The sequence below is a fragment of the Neoarius graeffei genome, chromosome 15, assembly GCF_027579695.1.
Source record: "Neoarius graeffei isolate fNeoGra1 chromosome 15, fNeoGra1.pri, whole genome shotgun sequence".
NCBI lineage: Eukaryota > Metazoa > Chordata > Actinopteri > Siluriformes > Ariidae > Neoarius > Neoarius graeffei.
The window spans coordinates 70048787-70073518 of record NC_083583.1 but is presented as its reverse complement, the minus strand read 5'-3'; the positions used below and the strand labels follow the sequence as shown (position 1 = coordinate 70073518).

Below are 24732 nucleotides of genomic sequence, written 5' to 3'. Positions count from 1 at the left end.
CCCAATTCTACCAAGCAGTTTATTGTCGAGGTCGATGCCTCCGAGTTGGGGGTCAGAGCCATCCTATCCCAGAGGGTTAGGATGGCTCCGACCTTCTCCCGCCGGCTATCCCCAGCCAAACAAAACTACAACATCGGCGACCAAGAACTACTGGCCGTGAAACTAGCCTTGGAGGAGTGGAGGCACTGGCTCGAGGGGTCTGACCTCCCGTTCCTAGTCTGGACCGACCATAAAAACCTGGAGTACCTCAAGTCTGCCAAACATCTCAACTCTCGTCAAGCCCATTGGTCTCTTCTCCCGATTCAACTTCACGCTCTCCTACTGCCCAGGCTCCAAAAACGGCAAACCCGACGCCCTGTCCAGGATGTTCTCTTCTCACCAAGAGGAGTCCAAGCCACCCGAGACTATCCTTCCTCCACGCTGCCTGGTGGGAGCCGCTATTCTAGAAGTTGAGATGCTCATGCAGAAGGCCCTGGAGCAGGACCCCGGTGAAGGTAACTCCAACAATATTCCTCGTAACCATCTGTTTGTTCCCTGTCATGTGCGAACTCAGGTGCTGCAGTGGGGTCACGGTTCCAAGCTGGCCTGTCATCCGGGAGCCGCCTGAACCCTGGCTCTCATCCAGCAGCGCTTTTGGTGGCCATCCATCAAGGAGGACATCCAGGAGTTCATGGCAGCCTGTGACACATGCTCCCGGAACAAGACAGCCAATCGACCCCCTGCCAGCTTACTAAGACCCCTTCCTACTCCGCATCGACCTTGGTCTCACATTGCCCTGGACGTCATCACAGGACTCCCCAACTCAGGTGGCAATACATGCATCCTCACTGTCATTGACCATTTTTCTAAGACTGTCCATTTCATTCCTCTGCCCAAGCTCCCCTCAGCCAAAGAGACTGCAGAACTACTCATCCACCATGTTTTCCGCCTACATGGTCTGCCTACCGACATAGTTTCTGACCGGGGTCCTCAGTTCACTGCACAGTTCTGGAGAGCCTTCTGCAAACTCATCGAGGCTACCTGTAGTCTCTCCTCAGGCTTCCATCCACAGACCAACGGACAGGCAGAACGGACTAACCAGGCTTTGGAGGTTGCACTCAGGTGCATGGCGTCCAGCGATGCCAGTTCTTGGAGTAAGTACCTACCTTGGATTGAATACGCACATAACACGCTCCCTTCCTCTGCCACAGGTCTCTCGCCGTTCCAGTGCTCACTAGGGTACCAACCACCACTGTTCCCCAGCCAGAAGGAGGAGGTCGCCGTACCATCAGCCCAGGCCTTTATAAACCGCTGCAGGAGAATGTTGGCACTGGCCCGGAGAAAACTCATTCACTCCGCACTTGCATCCAAGAAGCAGGCCGACAAACGTTGCTCCAAGGCACCCACCTACCGAGTGGGTCAATGAGTTATGCTCTCCACACGCCACCTGCCACTTAGGGCCATCTCTCACAAGCTGGCACTGAGGTTCCTTGGACCCTTCCTCATCAAGAAGGTAATCAACCCATGTTCCATTAGACTGGCGTTACCACTCGCCATGCGACGTGTTCACCCCACCTTTCATGTATCACAGCTTAAACCTCTGGTTTCTGGTCCTTTACTCCCCACCCTCCAAACCCCCTCCTCCTCCAGGCTCATTGATGGCTGTGAGGCATACACGGTCAATAAACTGCTGAAGGTGCGAGGCAGAGGTCTCAGTACCTGGTGGACTGGGAGGGTTACCGTCTCGAGGAGAGAAGTTGGGTCCCCGCCAGATTCATACTGGACCCAACACTTATCACGGAGTTCCACCAGCAACACCCTGACGCTCTTCCTGATCTGCCTTGGACTTCCACTCTGGAGATTTATTATCTCCCAGTTCAGCGCAATCCGGATCGGGGATGGGACTTCCATTTTGACGGCATTCACTGTCTGTTCTGCTGTGTATAAATAGGCCATTCTCAGAAGGGAACTTTGCCAGAACGTCTTGTCTGTTTCTCACATTGTCTCTGTGCCATTTTTTGCTTCCTGGATTTTTGCTCTCCGTTTTGCCTAGTCTTAGCCACAGTTTTTTGCACTCACGTTTTGTCAGTTTTTCATGTTTTTTGCACTATGTTTTTTGTCTCCAGTTTTTATCAAAACTATTTTTCATGTTTTTTCATATTAGCACTTTGTCTTTGTCTACCTCGTTGTTGTCTGGATTATTTTTGCTATTTTTGTTCACTGACTCTTTTTGGACTTTAATTAAATCATTTTTTATTCATTGGATTTTCTGGTTTGTTCTGCTATTGGATCCACCACATCTTGCCACCCTTAACACCACAGGGACCAACCTCCTTAAACAAAGGACTCCTTGTCCTTGAGATGGAATATTTGGCATGTATTACCACTGTCCATTTGCAAAACCTCATTGTGACTTCAGCCATTATCCATATGACCTTGAATGGACCATTCGGCATATTGGGAAGCCATATGGTGACTTTTTTTTTTCTTCTCCAGTTAGGCGCACCTATTATAGTCATTGTTGCTTATCCTAATCCTGGAGCAAATTCACCCAAGACAAGTGACCCAGTTTGTGGAAATTTGCTCACAGGTCCAGGATGTACTGAACTTCATTTTTACTGGCTTCCTCCACCAACTGGGTGGCTTTTGCCAGTGAGCCTGGTTGGTGGCACTGAACCCATTCCAGTGTCCCTGTTGGAAAGTGGCTGACAAATTGCTCCAGTGCTACCCATTTGATGACCTCCTCAGGCTTTGCCAGTCCTCTCTCAGACAGCAATTTCAAGAGTCTCGGAGTATCAGGGAGAAGGAGAATAGGTGATACCCTTCCGACAACAACATAGAGTGGAAGCACCAGCAGTGTCTCTTTGGAGAGAGACCAACATGATCAATCACCAGTATCCAGACTGTCCAGCCACTTTGTGGGCCTGGTGGTGGTTGGTACCCTAGTGAGCACTGGAACAGCGAGAGACCTGTGGCAGAGGAAGGGAGCGTGTTATGTGCGTATTCAATCCAAGGTAGGTACTTACTCCAAGAACTGGCATCGCTGGACGCCATGCACCTGAGTGCAACCTCCAAAGCCTGGTTAGTCTGTTCTGCCTGTCCGTTGGTCTGTGGATGGAAGCCTGAGGAGAGACTACAGGTAGCCTCGATGAGTTTGCAGAAGGCTCTCCAGGCCCTGTCAGGAGTGCTTGAATGCAAACCCTGTACTTGCTCCTTGGCCAAGCACAGGCTGAGGCAATGCCTTGAACATTTTTAGGTACACCCTGGTATCATCTTGAGCTGTCATTATGGTGAGGGAAAGGGAAAATAATGACAGGGTCACAGGGGAGGTGTTCTCGTTCATGTCTTGTTGCCTCAGCAAATTGAGGAGAGCCTGATATAGCGGCCCCTGCATCTGTACCAAGGATGGGACTGTTTGGGCGATTCTGCCTTAAGTGGACAGTGCATTCTAAACTACCACATGCTTGGTCTATTTTAGCATAATGTGATGAATGCATGCTAAAGTTTTAAATGTTGGGTTAGCATATGTATTGCTTTAGCTTTGATTTTCAAATTATAATATGCTGTTTGGTAAATGTTTACATGGGACTTAGTTGAGTCCTTGTAGTGGCAAGACTGTGTCTGAGTTGTTTCTGTGTCTGCCCTTTCTTCTATGCCTCAGCTAAACTCACTAAGAGAGTGTTTGAGAGAGACAGAGGCAGAGCGTGATTGTCTGGAAGTAGTGCTAAAGGAGCTGGGAGGTGTTCGACTCAGTGGTACAACCTATAGAATTAATAGGACCACTGATGATATGTTGGACTTCTCTGGTGAGTGCTACTTTCCTTATTGAGCAGTTACAATGGCCTTGATACAAAGAAAAAAAATCTATCATCTGACCACTGTGGTACATTACACATGAGCCGCTCTGTGCTGTAAACTGATTAGCTAATTGTCAAATCTTTCATGAACTGAATTATATTGAAAAGGTACCAAAGAAAACTATAAAATGATTTACATTTGATGATTTGAGTACACAGGGCAGCATGGTGGTGTAGTGGTTAGCACTGTTGCCTCACACCAAGAAGGTCCTGGGTTCAAGCCCAGCGGCCGGCAAGGGCCTTTCTGTGTGGAGTTTGCATGTTCTCCCCATGTCTGCGTGGATTTCCTCTGGGTGCTCTGGTTTCCCCCACAGTCCAAAGACATGCAGGTTAGGTTAATTGCTGGCTCTAAATTGACCGTAGGTGTGAATGGTTGTTTCTGTGTCAGCCCTGCGATAACCTGGCAACTTGTCCAGGGTGTACCCCGCCTCTTGCCCATAGTCAGCTGGGATAGGATCCAGCTTGCCGGTGACCCTGTAGAATAGGATAAGTGGCCACAGATAATGGACGGATGGATTTGAGTGCACGTGCTAATTCTGTAATCAATATGAAGTAATCTGATTTGCATTTTCTGTTAACCTGTATGCCTACAGGAACAAATAGGCTGCTGTCTAGGCAGTCACAATGCACAGACGCGGATATGCCTCCTCCCCAAGCAGAGAACTCATCTTGGCAGCAAATGAACAGTGTGGAGCAGCTATACAGGCAGGTGGAAGAGCTGACGGCACAGAATGCTGAACTGGTTCTCAAAGTGCAGGTACAGTTTCAAATGTAGCACTGCCTGTGCTGTGAGAAGTTTTTAGACACAATCTATTGTCTTCTCTGTATCACCCTCACTATCCATGTGAGTGTCATGCATGTATATGGGCACTAATGCTTATTGGTCAAATTACTTAGTCTCCCATGCCTTCGATCTTCACACTTCAACTTCTTTTTTTTTTTTTAAACTTATTTGTAATCCTTACATTGGGTTAGACCTTTTAGGATTTTGAGTCAGTCACTGAGTCACACCAAGGACCTACTTAGAATGCATTTCTGAATCATTTTTAGATGTAGACCACAGTATCAAACACAGCAGATCAGCATCCATTTTAACTTGAGATGTGAGCATGATGCCTGTAGTTACTACACTATGTGTGGGGTGTGAAAATATTGAGTAATAAATTACTGCAGGCTGGTTAAATATAGGTGGCACAGTGGTTAGCACTGTCACCTCACAGCAAAAAGGTCCTGGGTTCAAGCCCAGTGGCTGATGGGGGCTTTTCTGTGTGGAGTTTGGATGTTCTCCCCGTGTCTGCATGGGTTTCCTCCAGGTGCTCCGGTTTCCCCCACAGTCCAAAGATGTGCAGGTTAGGCTAATTGGTGGCTCTAAATTGACCGTACGTGTGAATGGTTGTTTGTCTCTGTGTCAGCCCTGCGATGGCCTGGCAACTTGTCCAGGGTGTACCCCGCCTCTCGGTCATAGTCAGCGAGGATAGGCTCCAGCTTGCCTGCAACCCTGTACAGGATAAGCGGCTACAAATAATGGATGGATGGTTAAATATAAATTATTTTGCACGTTTGCACAGGCCAAATGAAATGAGGCAGCAGGTCTTTGGGTTTGACATGTAAGCTAGTACTACAAATATCCTAATCTATAAATCAATTCAGTTTTAAACGTGAAGTCAGTGTGGCCTGAACCCAAAAGTCCATCCATCAGTCTGTCCGTCTTTCCTTCCTTCCCTCTGTCAGTAATGGTGTTGAGAGCAACAGCTCGGAATGAACTTCAAGCATGGCTTCTCAGGACTACAATGCCCAAGATTCACAGCGCCCCCTGTCTCCGGCTTATTAGTACACCTGACAGTCATTACATGTCAATCAGCCACACTACTTAAGCCTCTCTCACACTCACTCTCACTGCGAAGTATTGTTCTGAGTTTACCCAGTCATACCAAGCCTTTTTAGTTCTGCCTCTCTCTAGTTTATTTGATGCTTGTTATGTTTATTCTTTCCTAGTCTCTTGTCTTCTCTTCATTGCTCTGTTTGCCAATTGACTGACCCCTGGCTGCCTTTGACTTCGAGTACTGTTTTGCGATTTGGCTATGTTTCCTGTTTGTTTCCCCGCTCTCCCCTGCACATACATCCGTAAGTGCCTGCAACCTGACACCCTCCCACCCTGTTTTCCTTTCTTCCCTAACTCTTTCCTTCTCTCTCTCTCTCTCTCTCTCTCTCTCTCTCTCTCTCACCCTGCTTTCATTTTCTTTCTTTCTTGTCAGCACCTGCTTGCAGTCAATACTCCATTTCTCAGAATTCACAACGGCTTTCAAATATGGCTGCCTTGGACTACAACCATCCTGCACTTCACAACTCAGTCTCTGTCAGAGAAGTGGGTTGCAGATGGATGTATTCACAGGGAAGTGTTTATTTACAGGCGTGCTATTATAATACAAAAATGTGATGCAAAGTCAGAGTTACAAAAACAAATGAAACAAAGTAAAGTAATGAAAGCAGAGTAACAAAACCAAGGCTAGGAAACATGCAAAACAATATACTTTTGTGAAGCTTTATGTCCTTATGAGCGTGCTGATTGTACTCAAAGCAATAATAGATGGTACTAATGGTGTGTGCAAAGTGCTCCGTGCACATGAACAAGGGTGGCTGCTCAAGCTGCACCAGGCTCGAATGCACGAAGATGTGACAGAACCTGTCCCAAAGAGCTTCCTCCAGGAGCTAAAATCCTTCTAGGGCTGCCCTTGGGTTAAGGCACAGGAAGATGCACTTCCTGGTTCCCGAGTTGTTTGCAACGAGTCTTTTTTCCGCGAGTGTTGGCATTAATCGCTAATCTTTCACATTTTTTCTACAAACAATTTTCCAGTATACTATTCATTTTTTTTATTGTACTTTTTTGCTTTTCACTTTCCTTTTTCCGTTTTTTTCCCTCTCTTTTTTTCGGAAGAACACCAAGACCGGAAGCTTTCTTTTTTTCCTCCTCCTGCATAAAGACCACAAGTGGAGGCCATCCACATTGTATCTGCTTTAATATCAACAGATCTTCGATGAAGGTACGTGAATCCTTTCATCATGGCACACCTTCAGCCTGTTCAGTGTGCTGAGTGCAGGATGTTTAGTCATTCTTCCTCTGTCGCTAGTGATAGCTTTATTTGTGATAAGTGCAGATTAGTTAGCTCTCTGACGGAGAAGATTACAGTGTTAGGAGTGTATATCCAGACTTTAGAGAAGGCCAGTGAGAATGAGAACAATGTAGTTTCTGTAGGGGAAAGTTTGGATGCCCTAGGTGGAGTTAGTAATCCCCCAACTCTGGCATTAGAGCCCTTACAGCGGGGCAAATGGGTGACGGCTCAGCATAGAGCCAAAGCTACTGAGGCTCGCCCACAGGAGCACCACTCCTCTCTGCTTCATGTGTCGAACAGGTTTTCTCTCCTTAGTGATGCACCCACTGAGAAACCTGAAAGAGCTCTGGTTATAGGGGACTCTATCATACGGCATGTGAAATTAGCTCAGCCTTTAGGGGCACCAGCAGCTTTAGTCAGGTGTATACCGGGAGCCAGGGTGCCGGACATAGCAGGTAATCTTAGGGTCCTAGGCAGGCACAGGTTCTCAAAGATAGTTATCAAGTCAAGTTTATTTGTATAGCACTTTTAACAATAAACATTGTCGCAAAGCAGCTTTACACAATTTGAATGACTTAAAACATGAGCTAATTTTATCCCTAATCTATCCCCAATGAGCAAGCCTGTGGCAATGGTGGCAAGGAAAAACTCCCTCAGACGACATGAGGAAGAAACCTCAAGAGGAACCTGTGGGTGCAATTGGTCTTAAGTGATCAGTCTCATTAAATCAGTCTCATTAAATCAGTCTCATTAATAATACCATTAATTTTGGTGTTTAATAATAAATTACCAAACAGTTAAATTATGGTATATTCCAAATTATTATGATCACTACTGATGCAGCAATAATGTATTACTTACCGTATTACATAGACACTACAGCCAATAGCATTCATATACACTTGGGTGAAGGCAATTTGGAGTTCTTTGAGATTGTGTGACTTCAAGAATACAGTAGCAAAAACACGGACAAGCACAGTTTAACAGAATAATTGAATTTATAACAATGATACTAAATGGGTAATAGCAGTTGAATACATTCAATATGGTCAGCAGCAAAACAGTGAGGTAGTGTGTGTGTGTGTGTGTGTGTGTGTGTGTGTGTGTGTGTGTGTGTGTGTGTGTAAGGGAGGGGTGCGAGGCAGAGAGAGAGAGAGACAGAGTTTGAATATGCGTGGGGGAGGTGCACGGTAGATAAATCAGAGATTGGAATGTTATCTAAGGCATTGGGGGGGAAGTGAAAATCACCTCGTGGTCTTCTTGAGACAAAGGAATTCGTCATGGTTGCTAATCCCACTATCCTATAACATTACCAAATCCACTGAAATCTTGATGAGGTCAAAATGTGTGTAAGAGTGAAATTAAGGGATGTTAGAGAAGATAGCAAAGAGCATGCAACAGCCTATCTATTAAAACAACGGAGCGAGAGAGAGAGCAATGTAGAACCACAATGATCAACTTGACACTCTAAGTGTCTATAGTGTGCACAATTAAACAGTTTCTGAGTTTAAATTCACACTACTTCATAAAGCTAATTCCTAAGACTAGTTTGCCCAAATGCCAGCCTTACTTCCAGTATCGATGTCTCTATTTCAGAGATGTCCCGAAGTTTCACGGAGTTTCACAGAAAGCTCGTGGAGGCTTCTGTAAAGGGCAGAGAATTCTTGATCCAAAGCTTCATCGTTCGTGAAGAAAAGTCTCTGACGGTAATGTGCACAGCGATTAAGTCAGAAGGAATCCGGTCGCTTCTGACTTTTAATTAACTGCTTGGGCTGCAGTCGTAACGTTATTTATAATAAACAAATAAACCGGTTGTAACTCAATTGAGTGAGACGGCGCAACTTAGGTACTTTTACCATGGCCAGTGGTATATACGAAAGCGCGCTGAGTCCTTTTCCTTGCAAGGCAGACGTCTTGATTTTGGATGTTCTGATGAATGGGGTTATCTCTTTACGTCTGTATGATGCGAAGGTCAGCCAGACAGAGAGACAGTATGGAGGGTGACCGAGTCACTTATAGAGTCGGTCACGTGACGTGACGTAATCATGGACGCCGTGACGTAGGTCATCGCGGAAGTTAGTTGATGGGATTTGTAGTTCTAGACGGGACTGTGGCTGTCCCTACATTCCCCCTTTTGGTCTCAGGGGTATGACAGAGTCGTAGCACTGAGAGCACAGTACAGTACAGTCCACATGTCCATAGTCCTTAAGGTAGCATCATCTGTACAGTCCATGGTGTCCTGTGAAACCTGTGTAAACTCATGAGTCCTAGTAGGACAGTTGGAGGCATAGGTATTTGGGCCAATATCAGGCTGTAAGCATTTGGGCATATATTCACTCTCTATCTAACTAGGTCAAAATCACATCTATTAAAAAAAAAAATTAAACACTACATATTTACTTCATTTCCTATGCATAAAAACAAGAAAAGAGAAGGAATGAGGGAAAGAAAAGAAGTATTAGTGCTTGGGTTAGTAAGCCTAATCTTCTGGAAAGGTAATAGCAGCGGGTGGTCTGGCCAGAAAGCGTGCGCTACTGCGGCTTAAGCTGTCAGGGACGCAGACCATCTTATCCAGCTTGGCATGTAATGTTCTTATGTATTTGTGTAGCATGTATGTGATGCCAGTGGTTAAGACCCAGCCACTGAGGAGAAGTCCCAAAGCAATCAGACTTATAGTAGATCCTAGATCAGATGACTCTCTGACCTGGTAGCAGGAGACCATAGTCGAAATTCCAGTCTGGCCTAAACTAAATTTCACCGTTTTGGTCCCTTCAACCAGTAGTTGCTGTTGGAGGGTGTTATTGATCTCAAGATCATAACCTTGAAATGCGTCTATCATTTCAATCTCAGAATCGTACCTGTCAGTACTAAGATGGTGTAGGGTGATATCACCTACGTGAATGGTGGCTCCCTGTGGTACACTAAGGACCAGTTTGGGATTTTCATTCTGGTGGCTGTGTCGTGCTGATCGTATGACATCAAGACTTCAGTTTTTGGAGTGTTAACAACCCACCGATTACCAGCTCTCTCTACTCTAGTTTCCATATCCTCGTCCTTTGCAGACATTTGACCTACACACTTTTGTTCGGGCGCTTTTGCCCTCAAACCACACAGGCGATCTGTAGTGTCTCTAATGAATGGGTTGCTTGGGCAGACCCAGTGGATGTCTTTAGTGGAGGTGCACATCTCTAGGTTGGGAATAAAGTAGATAGAGGGGCTGTCATCATGGAATGCTACCATGGGTGGTGTCTGTATGCGTATACGGACATTGTTTTTCCAGAAACCCACGTTGAGGACAGACTTGAGCCTATATATGTTGTTTTTCTCAATAACGGGTAGGTTCAGCATGAATCCTATCTCTAAGTCTTGTGGATTCACAAAAATGGGAATAGCACTGCCAAGACTATAGGCCAGGTGTATTTGCGATGAATACACATTAGTAGTAGTAGCGGATTTTAGTATTTTATCTACCATGCTAAGGGGTATCAGATACGGTGGGATTTTACCACTACTCAGGGTACTGATTGAGCTGCTAATTTCCCTAAGCAGGTCTTGCATCAAATCCCTTATTATCCGGACGTATTTGATCCCGTTCTTGATTATTTCGGCCAACTTGTCTACGGCATGCACCGTGTTATTGATTAGAGCAGAAATGTGACTGGGAATGTTAGTGTACGCTTATGGGTGAGTGAGGCATACAAGCTAGGTGGACAGGATGGGCCTAACTATCATTCGCCCCCTTTTTGGAGTGAGGACTGTTCAAAAGGCTTGATTTGATTGCTATGGACCCATCAATATGAGGGCGTTTGATTAGGCCTGGATGTCCTAATGCGATACGCGACGGGGGACAGTTTTCCCACGATCGAAAGGTCCTGACCAGTGTGGTAGGAACTTCTTTGAGACTCCTACCGGCTTGGTAAAGTTGAAGTATAGGACTTTGTCACCTATTTGATATTCGTGATTGGAGGCTTTTCGGTTGTAGTAGGCCTTTTGTCCTTTTACCCTCGTTTCGAGATTCTTTTGGGCCCATGCAAAGGTTGACTGTAGGTGGCGTTGTAGGTCAGTGACATAGTGATGTGCGGTGTATGCAGTTGTGATGCTCATGTCATGTCCAATCTGTACAGGAGATGTAGTGGGAGAACCATCTCCCGCCCAGTCATCATCTCAAAGGGTGTGACTCCAGTGGTGCGGTGAGGGGTGGACCTAATGGCCATTAGCACCAAGGGAAGTTTCACATCCCAATCTTTACCATGGTGGGTGACATACTTCCGCAGCATGCTGACAATGGTTTGATTAGCTCGTTCAACCTGACCAGAGGATTGAGGGTGGTACGCAATATGGAATTTCGCCTCAACGCCTAACATGTTCCACAGTGCAGCCATTACACCAGCAGTGAAATGGGTGCTTTTGTCTGAGTCGATGGATAGAGGGAGGCTTTTCTGCACGAATACGGGGCAGGAATGGCTTTGACCCAGCGTGTCAAACAAAGTCTGGCTGATGGCTGACTTCTCAGACCAAAGCGTCATAGCTGCATTGAGGACCGTGGTCCCATTGACTCGCACTTCACCTGATCGGATAGGGCAGTACATAGCTGAGGTTGAGTTACTCAAGGAACAAAGGAAAGAGGTGTGGTTTTCCAAAGAATTGTGGCCACTAGGGGGACTTGCGATGTCGGGTGTTTCGACACCAGACTCGGTGTACAAAGACATGAACTGAAGTTCATCGGAAATTTGGTCTCCCGTGGCGCTTGGTTGGTCGGTGTCTGCACTAATCTCATCGCAACGGGCTTGTGCATGTTTTGTGGGATCCAACGGCTGTGGGGTAGTGATTTGGGCCCACAATTGACTGTGACGACAATCAATGAGTGGCGCCAACCTGTCGAGTAGGTCTTGGCCAATCAGTAGTTTTTCCGTACCCACAGAGCAGATGTAAGTGGGATGTATGATTGACATGCCTTGGAATGCGAGTTCCAACCATGCCATTTGTGTTACTGGGGCTTTGTTTTGCATGACGCTGACCAAGTTTATGTTGCAGGGCTTGGTTGGGATTGGGTCACCTTGTGAGAGCCGTGTCTGAGAGATGGTGGCGAAGACTTTAGTGCACATGAGCGTGATCTCCGATCCAGTATCTAGAAGGGCTTGGAGGGTGATTGTACCCTCGACCACCACGGGGGTGTAAATGCACTTAGCATTGCCTCTTCTAACTAGATCGCCTAAGAACTGCATCAGAGGTGTGTTTTGTGTGTTTGCCTTCACCACCGGGGGGGGCCCTACATCCTGACCATTGCCTGTTGTTTCACAGGGATCTCCTCCCCATTTCACGAGATATACTCGTGGTTCCTGGCCTAGTCATGCCAGCGGGTGGCCTTTGTCATCTTTCTTGGGCTCTTTTGTTTTATCTGTTGAGGGGTCTGACCTCTTCTGTAACAGTCCTTTAACCTCAGCCAACTGGGCTTTCAAAGAATCCAGCTCTGAGCGGAACTTACCAGGTTGGTCTGAGTCACTGTGTCGGTCACCTCTACCCCTACGTGTAGAGCTATGGTTGGAGCGCTCCTGCTGTCTCTGGCCAGAGCGGGGATGATGATCTTGCTGCCAACCCCCTTGTTCCTCATGACCCTTTTCATATGATGAGCGATTGCCATGGTCACTGTGGCCTTGCCCTCGGTCTCTCCTGGCCTTACCTTGCCGATTCTTCCACTCACCCTGGTGATGGCTCGGCAAGGGGCGGTTTGGACCGGGATTTCTCGGGGTGGGTCCCCCTTTTGGAGCTTCACCTCCTTCTAAGGCTAGCGGGGGCCTGTCTGCACCCTGGAGACTAAGGACCCTGGGTTCATCATCGTTTCTGTCTGTGGTTTTGGCAATGGTCTCCCAGGTCATTTGGGCTAGTTGCCTAATTTCCCTCATCGAATAGAAACCTTGTCGACACGTCAGTGTGACTTGAGCCTGCACGCTTGGGTGGAGGTTATGTAAGAAGAGGGATTTGAAGCCTCTATCTTCTTCCAAGCCTGGTGCGCTACTACCCTGGAAATAGGCAGTATGTAACGGTCTATAATATTCACGAGGCGCCTCAGACCGTTTCTGTTTAATTTGTATTGCACACAATGTCGCGGAGGTTTCATCCGTGTACAGCGCATATTCTTCCCTCATGTAATTGCGAAGTTTCGAATAGCTATCGCGAACATCTGGGGGTAGCATCTCTAAAAAGGCACGAACACTGCTACTGGAGGTCTTCCAGATCAGTTTAAGTTTCTCTCGCATTGTGGCTTTCGGCAGGTCCATCAGGCATTGGTCAATTTCTCGCAAATAATCATTTACATTTGTTCTTTTATTGTCAGGATCGAATCGCTCAACATCTTTGGCAAGTAGGTCAATTTGCCGTATGCGAAGGGCTTGGTGCATGTCCTTGTGCGGCCTCCTTCGTTCTCCTGAGTACTCACTATCTGAGCTACTCTGGTATCGCTCCTGTTTCACACTAGATTCGTAGCCTGATTCATCCGAAGATGGATCAGGGATACTGTAGCGCACTGACCTGGGTGTGCTATGGGCCTGGGCTCGGGATGAGCGCAGTATGGCTCCACCCTGGCTAAACGACGAAGGAGTAGTGTAGCGAGTTGATGGAGTTTGGTGGGATGTCTGGTCCTCGACCAGGTAATCCACGGTGTCCGGCTCGGACGCCTCTTCCCGCTCTGAGCTTCGGCGCATTGCTGGGGGTCTTTCATGCCCCTCGAACCCTTCTTGGGGGGTCTGCTCCTTGGCAGCCATCTTGGCAGCCTTTTTGGCTTTCTCTAGCCTTTTGGCGCAATCATCAAGGGAGTTTTTCAAGAGCTCACGCTCCCTATATAAATCATTGTTATAGGCTGCCAGCTCGGCGTTGCTGGTGGTCAGCCTGTCAACCTCTCCGCGGAGGTATCTGATTTCTAAATCAGTATCTTGGAAGTGTAACAGGAATAGCCTACCTAGTGCCTCTTGGACACTAATAGTTGTTCTTTTTGGATCTCATGTTTTATTGAGTTATCTATGTTATTTTGGCATTCACCCTTACTCATGTTCCTAATGTTTGCTCTTTCGGAGGCAGAGCAGTGAATGAGGTCTGCGATGACATCAAAGAGAGACACGTCTTGAGCATTGTCTTCAGCCTCTGAGACACGAGGGGATGCCATTTTACTTAGGTTGGATATTAGGTAATTAATTAATTAATTAGTTAATTTATTAATTAATTATTATTAATTAATATTAACTACATAATTAATTAATCAATTAATAAAGTTTGTTTTTGTTTGGAAATGCTATCTCTTTTCCTAAGTTATTAATAGGTTATTAGTATTTTGTGATATGGTTATCACGCTACTGTTAACCGTTTAACACACCTGGGGATATACCTTGGCAGTTGCTTAATCAAACTGATCTGTTGTTGCAACTATATTCAAGAAGTCAAGAAACCAATCTCCTGACATGGGGCACCAATAAATATATGGGTGCAATTGGTCTTAAGTGATCAGTCTCATTAAATCAGTCTCATTAATAATACCATTAATTTTGGTGTTTAATAATAAATTACCAAACAGCTAAATTATGGTATTGTAACGGTTCAGTGTTCGTGGGTGGAGCACAGAGGACGACAGGACAGAGATCAGGTTTGACAGAACGTTTTATTGCCACACTTTTCAGCATAACACTTTGGTATGCACTTTGCAGAAACACACACACACACACTCAGCGTCTGGTTCGGGAAGAGCTCCTCTGCCCTCTGCTCTCCCTCCCTAAATAGGGCGCGGTCACTGGGAAGACACACACAAACAGGTTAATTGCAGTCAGGTGTAGTGATTCTGCCACTTACCTTCCCTGACTCTGCCCTTCTGTCACAGACCGGCGCTTGACCACGCCCCCGCTGCCACATACCCCCACTGCCCGTCTGCAGCCGACTCCCCCCCCCCCCCCCCTTTGACGGGAGAGGAAGTCCGCCACGACCATCTGCGCCCCCGGCCTGTGGACCACCTTAAAATTGAAGGGTTGGAGTGCCAGATACCAACGGGTGATCCACGCGTTGGCATCTTTCATGCGGTGCAGCCACTGGTGGGGCGCGTGGTCCGAACAGAGAGTGAAAGGGTGCCCCAGCAGGTAGTAACGGAGGGCGAGGACCGCCCACTTGGTCGCCAGACACTCTTTCTCTATCGTGCTGTAGCGCCCCTCATGCACTGACAGCTTCCTGCTGATGAACGGAGCGGTCCTCCCCCTCCACCTCCTGGGACAAAACTGCCCCCAGCCCTCTGTCCGACGTATCGGTCTGCAACACAAAGGGGAGAGAAAAGTCAGGGGAGTGTAAAAGTGGCCCCCCACACAGTGCAGCCTTTACCTCCGAAAAAGCCCGCTGGCATTGCTTCGTCCACTGGACCAGATCTGGTGCCCCCTTTTTAGTGAGATCAGTCAGCGGGCTGGTGACGTCCGAATAATTAGGTATAAACCTACAGTAATAGCCAGCCAGCCCCAGGAACTGTCTCACCCCCTTTTTGGTCTTGGGCCTCGGGCAGGCCGCAATTGCTGCAGTCTTATTAATTTGGGGACGCACCTGCCCGTTGCCCAAGTGGAAGCCCAGATACCGTACTTCCATCCGCCCAATTGCACACTTCTTTGGGTTGGCTGTGAGCCCTGCTCGCCTCAGCGACCTAAGGACGGCCCTCAGATGTTCGAGGTGCCGCTGCCAGTCATTACTATAGATGATGATATCATCCAGATAAGCGGCCGCATAAGTGGCGTGAGGGCAGAGGACTCTGTCCATCAGCCGCTGAAACGTCGCGGGCGCCCCAAACAAAAGGGTGACGAATTGGTGTAAACCAAACGGTGTGGAAAAGGCCGTTTTTTCTCAGAATAGTGGAGTCAAGGGGATCTGCCAATATTCCTTCGTCAAGTCCAGCGTTGAATAAAAGCGAGCAGTGCCGAGTCGATCGAGCAACTCATCAATACGAGGCATTGGGTACGCGTCGAATTTAGACACCGTGTTGACTTTTCTGTAGTCAACACAGAACCGGACCGACCCGTCGGCCTTGGGTACCAAGACCACCGGGCTGCTCCAGTCACTGTGGGACTCCTCGACGATGCCCATTTCGAGCATGGTCTCTAGTTCTTCCCGAACCACCTTTTTTTTGTGTTCGGGTAGTCTGTAAGGGCGGCTACGCACTACTACCCCCGGGGGCATCTCTATGTGGTGCTCTATGAGGTTAGTGTGACCGGGCAGGGGCGAGAACACATCCGAAAACTCGGTCTGCAACTCGGCGACCTCCGTGAGCTGGGTCGGGGAGAGGTGGTCTCCACAGGGGACTGAAGGGGTACGTGATGTCAATGCCCCCTTTTGAACCTCTGGCCCCAGCTCCGCCTTCTCTGGAACCACCGACACCAACGCCATGGGGACCTCCTCCTTCCAGAGTTTAAGGAGATTGAGGTGGTAAATTTGTAGCGCCCCACCCCTGTCCATTCGCCTCACCTCGTAGTCGACGTCCCTGACTCGCCATGTGACCTCAAAGGGACCTTGCCACTTGGCAATCAATTTGGAGCTCGAAGTGGGCAACAGTACGAGTACTTTATCTCCCTGGGTGAACTCCCTAAGGCCCTTGTTGTACAGGCGGGCTTGCCGTTCCTGGGCCTGCCGCAAATTCTCCTGGGTTAGGTGGGTGAGCGTGTGGAGTTTTGCACGCAGGTCCATAACATATTGAATTTCGTTCTTGCTTTGTGAAGGCCCCTCCTCCCAATTTTCCTGCAGCACGTCTAGGATGCCGCGCGGCTTACGCCCATATAATAATTCGAACGGGGAGAACCCCATGGAGGCTTGGGGAACCTCTCGCACTGAGAACAACAAGGGCTCGAGCCACTTATCCCAATTACGTGCGTCCTCACTTACGAATTTTTTAATGATATTCTTGAGGGTGCGATTGAACCGTTCCACTAAACCGTCTGTTTGTGGGTGATACACACTGGTGCGGATTGGCTTAATCCCCAATAACCCATACAGTTTGCGCAGTGTCCGTGACACATATGTAGTGCCTTGATCAGTCAGAATCTCTTTCGGGATTCCGACTCAGGAGATGACGTGGAAGAGTGCCTCTGCAATACTGCGTGCTGAGATATTGCGCAGAGGCACTGTTCCGGGTATCGCGTTGCATAGTCCACCTGAACTAATATATAGCGGTACCCTCGTGCTGACCGATCTAATGGTCCGACGAGATCCATCCCAATTCTCTCAAACGGGGTCTCGATCAATGGAAGAGGGCGCAAAGGTGCTTTTGGAATGGCCGCTGGATTTACTAGCTGGCATTCGCGGCATGCCGTACACCACCTACGAACATCGCCGCGAATCCCCAGCCAATAGAATCGGGCCATTATTTAGGCTAGTGTCTTGTCCTGCCCTAGGTGTCCAGCCATGGGATTAAAGTGAGCCGCCTGGAATACCAATTCCCAGCGGCTCTTTGGAATTAAAAGCTGTGTGATTTGCTCTTTCGTCTGAGTGTCCTGCGTCACTTGGTATAATCTATCCCTCATAATAGAGAAATAGGGGAAGGACGGGGTGGTGTTCAGCGGGAGCGTTTGACCATCGACTACTCTCACTTGGTCAAACGCATGTCGCAGAGTCTCGTCTCGCGATTGTTCTAACAGGAAATCCGCGAGGGATTCCCCGAGAGAGAGAGGAGGAGCCTGGGGCTCCTCACTCTGACGCGGAGATGACGTAGATGGCTCTGTGACAGCTGCTCCCGCCAAAGCGACACCGGGACCTCCCCCTGCTAAATGGCAGGACCCACTCTCTACTAAGCGCGTCAACAAACCCCGAAATCCCGGCCAATCAGTCCCCAAAATCAAAGAGTGGATAAGGCGAGGATTAACCGCCGCCTTCACTATAAATTTTTCCTTTCGGAAAAAAATGTGGACTGACACCAAAGGGTAGCTGTGAACATCCCCGTGCACACACAACACCTTCACCCCCTGTGCTCCCCCCAATGCCTCGTTTTGCACCAGGCTTTGGTGAATTGAGGTCTGATTACAGCCAGAATCCACCAACGCCTGATATGTATCCCCTTGGATACTCACCGGTATGCGATATGCTCCGGCCCGATCGAGGGCGGCCTCTGGCGCGTCAGGGATTCAAACCACCGTGCCCACCTCCATCGCCGTGCACTGCTGTTGACAGTGGCCCGGCTCCCCGCAGCGCCAGCAAACTGGCCCGGGCTTTCCCTCTGCACCGGTGATCTGGGGCTCACTCACCTGAGGGGGGGGAGAGACAGACACAGAAGGGAGAAACGGGAGGGCACCGCAGGTGCGGCGGGCCGGCTGGGATGGGGCCGGCCCCCGCCTCTGCGGTGGGGGAATGGGGCGAGGACGGGACACAGGAGGAGGGGGAGAGAGAGAGAAGAGGAGAGAAGAGAAGATGCCATCTGCTGTCCTGCCGCCTGGACAGCCACCAAATGGTCCTCCGCCAGCTCGACTGCCTGATCCAGCGACGCCGGGTGGTGGCACTGGACCCACTCCGCAGTTCCTGCTGGCAAGCGAGCGACGAACTGTTCCAGCACCACCTGGTCAATGATTCCCTCGGCGTCACGGTTGTCGGCCCTCAGCCACCACCAGCAGGCGTCCCGGAGCTGCTGGCCAAACGCGAACAGCCGGTCGACTTCCTCCAAGCGCAATGCGTGGAAGCGCTGGCGCTGCTGTTCTGGGGTGCGCCCCACGCGCTGGAGGACGGCCCGGCGGAGGTCCGCGTAGGCCAGCCGGCAGTCAGCGGGGAGCTGTAGCGCGGCCAGCTGTGCCTCTCCCGTTAGCAGGGGGAGGAGGTGCGCCGTGCGCTGCTCCATCGGCCACCCCGAGGCTTCGGCGACTTGCTCGAAGAGCGTGATGAACTCCTCGGGGTCGTCCTGTGGGCCCATCTTGGTGACGGTGAGGGGAGACGGGCCCATGGTAGGAGCGCTGGTGGATCCCACCGACGCGAGGAGGTGCCGGAACGCCTCTCGATCTTCTTGTTGGGCCAACACCAGGGCCTCGAACCGCTGTTCTTGCTTCTTTCGGAGGGTGAGTAGCACCTGGTGCTGGCTTTGCTGGGCCGTGGCGAGGGCGTGGACCAGTTCAGCGAACGGGGAGGACTCCATGGGGCTGTTAGGCTGCTGTGCTCCAGGTCCCGGGTTTCGGCACCACTGTAACGGTTCAGTGTTCGTGGGTGGAGCACAGAGGACGGCAGGACAGAGATCAGGTTTGACAGAACGTTTTATTGCCACACTTTTCAGCATAACACTTTGGTATGCACTTTGCAGACACACACACACTCAGCGTCTGGTTCGGGAAGAGCTCCTCTGCCCTCTGCTCTCCCTCCCTAAATAGGGTGCGGTCACTGGGAAGACACACACAAACAGGTTAATTGCAGTCAGGTGTAGTGATTCTGCCACTTACCTTCCCTGACTCCGCCCTCCTGTCATAGACCGGCGCTTGACCACGACCCCGCTGCCACAGGTATATTCCAAATTATTATGATCACTTCTGATGCAGCAATAATGTATTACTTACCGTATTACATAGACACTACAGCCAATAACATTCATATACACTTGGGTGAAGGCAATTTGGAGTACAGTAGCAAAAACACGGACAAGCACAGTTTAACAGAATAATTGAATTTATAACAATGATACTAAATGGGTAATAGCAGTTGAATACATTCAATATGGTCAGCAGCAAAACAGTGAGGTTTTGTGTGTGTGTGTGTGTGTAAGGGAGGGGTGCGAGGCAGAGAGAGAGAGACAGAGTTTGAATATGCGCGGGGGAGGTGCGCAGTAGATAAATCAGAGATTGGAATGTTATCTAAGGCATTGTGGGGAAGTGAAAATCACCTCGTGGTCTTCTTGAGACAAAGGAATTTGTCGTGGTTGCTAATCCCACTATCCTATAACATTACCAAATCCACTGAAATCTTGATGAGGTCAAAATATGTGTAATAGTGAAATTAAGGGATGTTAGAGAAGATAGCAAAGAGCATGCAACAGCCTATCTATTAAAACAACGGAGAGAGAGAGCAATGTAGAACCACAATGATCAACTTGACACTCTAAGTGTCTATAGTGTGCACAATTAAACAGTTTCTGAGTTTAAATTCACACTACTTCATAAAGCTAATTCCTAAGACTAGTTTGCCCAAATGCCAGCCTTACTTCCAGTATCGATGTCTCTATGTGCAGAGATGTCTCGAAGTTTCACGGAGTTTCACAGAAAGCTCGTGGAGGCTTCTGTAAAGGGCAGAGAATTCTTGATCCGATGCTTCGTTGTTCGTGAAGAAAAGTCTCTGACGGTAATGTGCACAGCGATTAAGTCAGAAGGAATCCGGTCGCTTCTAACTTTTAATTAACTGCTTGGGCTGCAGTCGTAACGCTATTTATAATAAACAAATAAACCGGTTGTAACTCAATTGAGTGAGACGGCGCAACTTAGGTACTTTTACCATGGCCAGTGGTATATACGAAAGCGCGCTGAGTCCTTTTCCTTGCAAGGCAGACGTCTTGATTTTGGATGTTCTGATGAGTGGGGTTATCTCTTTACGTCTGTATGATGCAAAGGTCAGCCAGACAGAGAGACAGTATGGAGGGTGACCGAGTCATTTATAGAGTCGGTCACGTGACGTGACGTAATCATGGACGCCGTGACTGTTAGGACTGGGACTGTTTTGGCCTCTAGAGGCCGCTGTTGTGTATCTTGTCATGGTTGTTTTGGCCTCTAGAGGCCGCCACTGTGTTTTGTGTTTGTCTTGATTGCTTGTTTCCTGCCCCGCCCTGTTCCTTAATGAGTTTGTGTATAAATACCCCTCTGTTTGTTCCCCTAGTTACGGAGTCTTTATGCTATGTTGTCTAGTGCTAGTTTCCTCTGTCCCACGTATCTTGCCTGTGCCCTTGTGTTTTTGATGTTTTTGCTTTCTTTGGACTTTGTATTTTTGATCTTCTGAGCGTTCTGCATTTTTGCCTTTCCTTTTGTTTTTTGGGACTTTGAACCTTTGGATATTTTTATTTTTGGTCACCTTCTGAGCTTTTGGATTTTCTTTTTGTTTTTTCCATCGGATTGTATATATTGTAAATAAACTGTTTTTTGATACTGCACCTACGCCTCACGACTCTGTACTTGAGTCATCCCCCTGGTGGCCTAGTGGGGGTTTGCTGGATTATCACACCAGCGACCCGGGTTCGAATCCCAGCAAAACCCTAACAGAAAGACTCCAGCTTCTTCAACTGTCTACCCGGCTAACCTTCAGGGAATGATGGCCGCGTTAACACGCCTCGGATCCACCATGGACACTCATGGACGGACTCTTGCAAGCCAACGTGCTTGCAAGAGGTGCTCGCCACGAGGTACTGCTTCAGCAAATTGGGAAAACCCTGGCACAGCTGACTTCTCTGCTCCTGCTCCAGTGCTTCAGCAAATTGGGAAAACCCTGGCACAGCTGACTTCTCTGCTCCTGCTCCAGTGCCTCCTGCCATGCTGCCTCCTTCACCTCGCAAACCCAGCCTTCCTGCACCACAGAGGTATGACGGCAAGCACGGTGAGTGTTGGGAGTTCCTTACCCAGTGCCAACTCACCTTTGAACTCCAGGACACCTTTGAACTCCTACCACCTACACTCACCGCAAGATTGCCTTTGTGATAACCTTGTTAGCTGGTAAGGCACAAGCTTGGGCAACAGCCATCTGGCAGAGACAGGGACCCGAGTGCTCTGATTTCCAGCTGTTTACAGAGGAGATGCTTCGTGTCTTCGATCAAGCAGACATCAGCAAAGATGCAGCCAGAAAGCTCATGTCCATCCGGCAAGGAGGAAGCGTCGCAGACTACGCCATCTCGTTCCGGACGCTCGCAGCAGTAAGTGGATGGAATGAGACTGCCCTGGTTTCAGCCTTTCACCATGGTCTGTCTGGCTTCTATCGGATGCCCAAGTGACCTCGAAACACTGATTTCTCATGCCATTCATCTAGACAACAGGATTAGAGAACGCTGCCAAGTCCTGAGTCTCCCCGGCCTCACTGCCTCAACATGGAGCCCATCTACCTCCTCCAGTGACTGTCCAGAACCCATGCAAGTGGGCCGTACTCACCTCTCCGCATCTGAGAGGGAGCGCAGAAGGAGGAACAAGTGCTGCATCTACTGTGGCAAGCCTGGTCACTTCCGAGCATCATGGCCCGAGCTCTCGGGAAAAGGACCGCCCCGTCCAGCCGAGGGAGGGTTGTGACGGGGCCTACCCTCTCTCCCGGACTTCCTGGCCAAGGAATCTACATCCCGGTTTCCATCTCCTGGGGTGAGTCTGTCCACTCTTGCCAGGCCTTGTTAGACTCAGGGGCGGCTGGAAACTTTATGGATATCCACTTCGCCCAAAGTATCAATGTCCCGACTGCGCCTCTTGAAGTCCAACTGTCTGTGTCTGCCCTGGATGGCCAAGCTTTAGGTGATGGAAGAGTCACCCAAGTTACTTCTCCAGTCTTTCTCCAGTCTCAAGGTCACAAAGAAGAAATATCCCTGCACCTTATTCATTCACCTGAGTTCCCAGTTATTCTAGGCCTTCCTTGGCTTACTCGCCACAACCCTCACATAGACTGGGTAACAAGCCAGGTTGTGGAATGGGGTCCTGCATGCCATGCCTCTTGTCTGCTCTCTAGCTCTCCTGTGTCTCTTGCCGAGCCTCCTGATCTCACCGAGTTATCTCAAGTTCCCACAGAGTACTGGGATCTGAAAGAGGTTTGTAGCAAAAGCAGGGCCGCCGTTCTTCCTCTGCGCCTACGACTGTGCCATCGACTTGCTCCCTGGGACTACTCCTCCTCGGGGCCGACTGTTCTCCCTCTCTCAGCCAGAACGCAAGGCCATGGAGGAATACATCAAGGAAGCCCTGGTCTCTGGGTTCATTCGACCCTCCACTTCACCTGCTGGTGCCGGCTTCTTCTTTGTCAGCAAGAAGGATGGGGGGCTCCAACCGTGTATTGACTATAGGGGCCTGAACAAGATCACCGTGCGCAACTGCTATCCCCTTCCGCTGATGTCCACAGCATTCGACCTGCTCCAAGGCGTCACCGTCTTCACCAAGTTGGACTTACGGATCGCATACCACCTTGTTCGTATCCGACAAGGAGACGAGTGGAAGACTGCCTTTAACACCCCATCAGGGCACTACGAGTACCAGGTGATGCCCTTCGGACTCACCAACGCACCAGCTGTTTTTCAGGCCCTAATCAACGACGTCTTGAGGGACATGATTAACCTGTACGTTTTTGTCTACCTCAATGACATCCTAATCTTTTCCAAGACCATGCAGGAGCACCGCCACCATGTCCACCAGGTTCTCCAGAGGCTGCTACAGAACAATCTGTTCGCTACGGCCCAGAAATGCGAATTTCATGTTCCCGAGGTCTCCTTTCTGGGTTTTATTGTATGGACAGGCCAACTCCAGATGGATCCAGCCAAGATCCTGGCCGTCCGGGACTGGCCCACCCCCAAGTCCGTCAAAGAGGTTCAGCGGTTCTTAGGATTTGCTAACTTCTACCGCAAGTTCATCAGGAACTTTAGTTCTGTAGCAGCGCCCATATCGGCCCTCACCAAAGGGACAGGTGGATCATATGTCTGGTCTCCTCAGGCGGAAAAGGCGTTCAAAGACCTCAAGTACCGCTTCTGCACGGCACCCATTCTGGTCCTCCTGGACCCTTCGCAACCCTTCATCGTCGAGGTGGACACCTCAGACAGCGGTGTCAGCGCGGTCCTCTCTCAACGCTCGGAAGGAAGGTTGCACCCCTGTGCATACTTCTCCCACCGCCTGAGTTCTGCGGAGTCCCGGTATGACATGGGGGATCAAGAACTGCTAGCAGTTAAACTGGCCCTTGAGGAGTGGAGGCACTGGCTGGAGGGAGCGCAACACCCATTTTTGGTCTGGACGGACCACAAGAACCTGGAGTACCTCCAGCAAGCAAAGAGACTCAATCCACGACAGGCTAGGTGGGCCTTATTTTTCAGTCGGTTCGACTTTACCCTATCATACCGCCCCGGCTCCAAAAATACCAAACCTGACGCGCTTTCCAGGCTGTTCGCTCCCACCAACAGGGAGAGCGAAGTTGGTCCTATTATCCCTGTGTCCCGGATTGTGGCCCCTGTCCGCTGGGGTATTGAGGAGGCCGTCCGACGAACCCAACGCCAGGACCCCGGTCCTGGGACGGGGCCACCGGGCCTCTTGTACATCCCACATCAAGCCCGGGCCAAGGTTCTCCAGTGGGGTCACTCTTCCCCTCTCACCGCCCACCCAGGAGCTCAAAGAACCCTGGACTTTTTGAGAAGACGCTTCTGGTGGCCTAGCATGGAGAAGGAAGTGAGGTCATTCGTCCTTTCCTGCGAAGTGTGCACCAGAAGCAAGAACCCACGACAGCATCCGCAGGGTCTCCTGCATCCTCTGACCATTCCCCGGCATCCCTGGTCCCACGTGGCAGTCGACTTCATCACGGGTCTCCCTGAGTCACAAGGTAATACTGTCATTTTGGTCATAGTAGACAGATTCTCTAAGGCCTGCCGCTTCATACCACTGTGCAAGCTCCCTTCTGCCCTGGAAACTGCCAAACTCATGTTCACTCATGTCTTCTGAGTTTTTGGTCTCCCACAGGACATCATTTCTGACTAGGGGCCCCAGTTCTCCTCCCGAGTGTGGCACGGGTTTTGCAAGGTCATCGGAGCCACTGCCAGCCTCTCCTCTGGGTTCCACCCACAGTCCAATGGCCAGATGGAGAGGCTCAACCAGGACCTGGAAACCACCCTG

At 49.4% G+C, this 24732-nt stretch overlaps 1 protein-coding gene across 1 annotated transcript in view; it reads left to right on the top strand.

The window, feature by feature from the left end:
• The window catches only part of ankrd24 (ankyrin repeat domain 24), a 45936-nt gene that overhangs the window by 6540 nt on the left and 14664 nt on the right, over positions 1-24732 (top strand). The window contains 3 exon segments of the mRNA XM_060940698.1: positions 1571-1688; positions 3606-3785; positions 4430-4593. Coding sequence (XP_060796681.1) covers positions 1571-1688; positions 3606-3785; positions 4430-4593 — 462 coding nt within the window.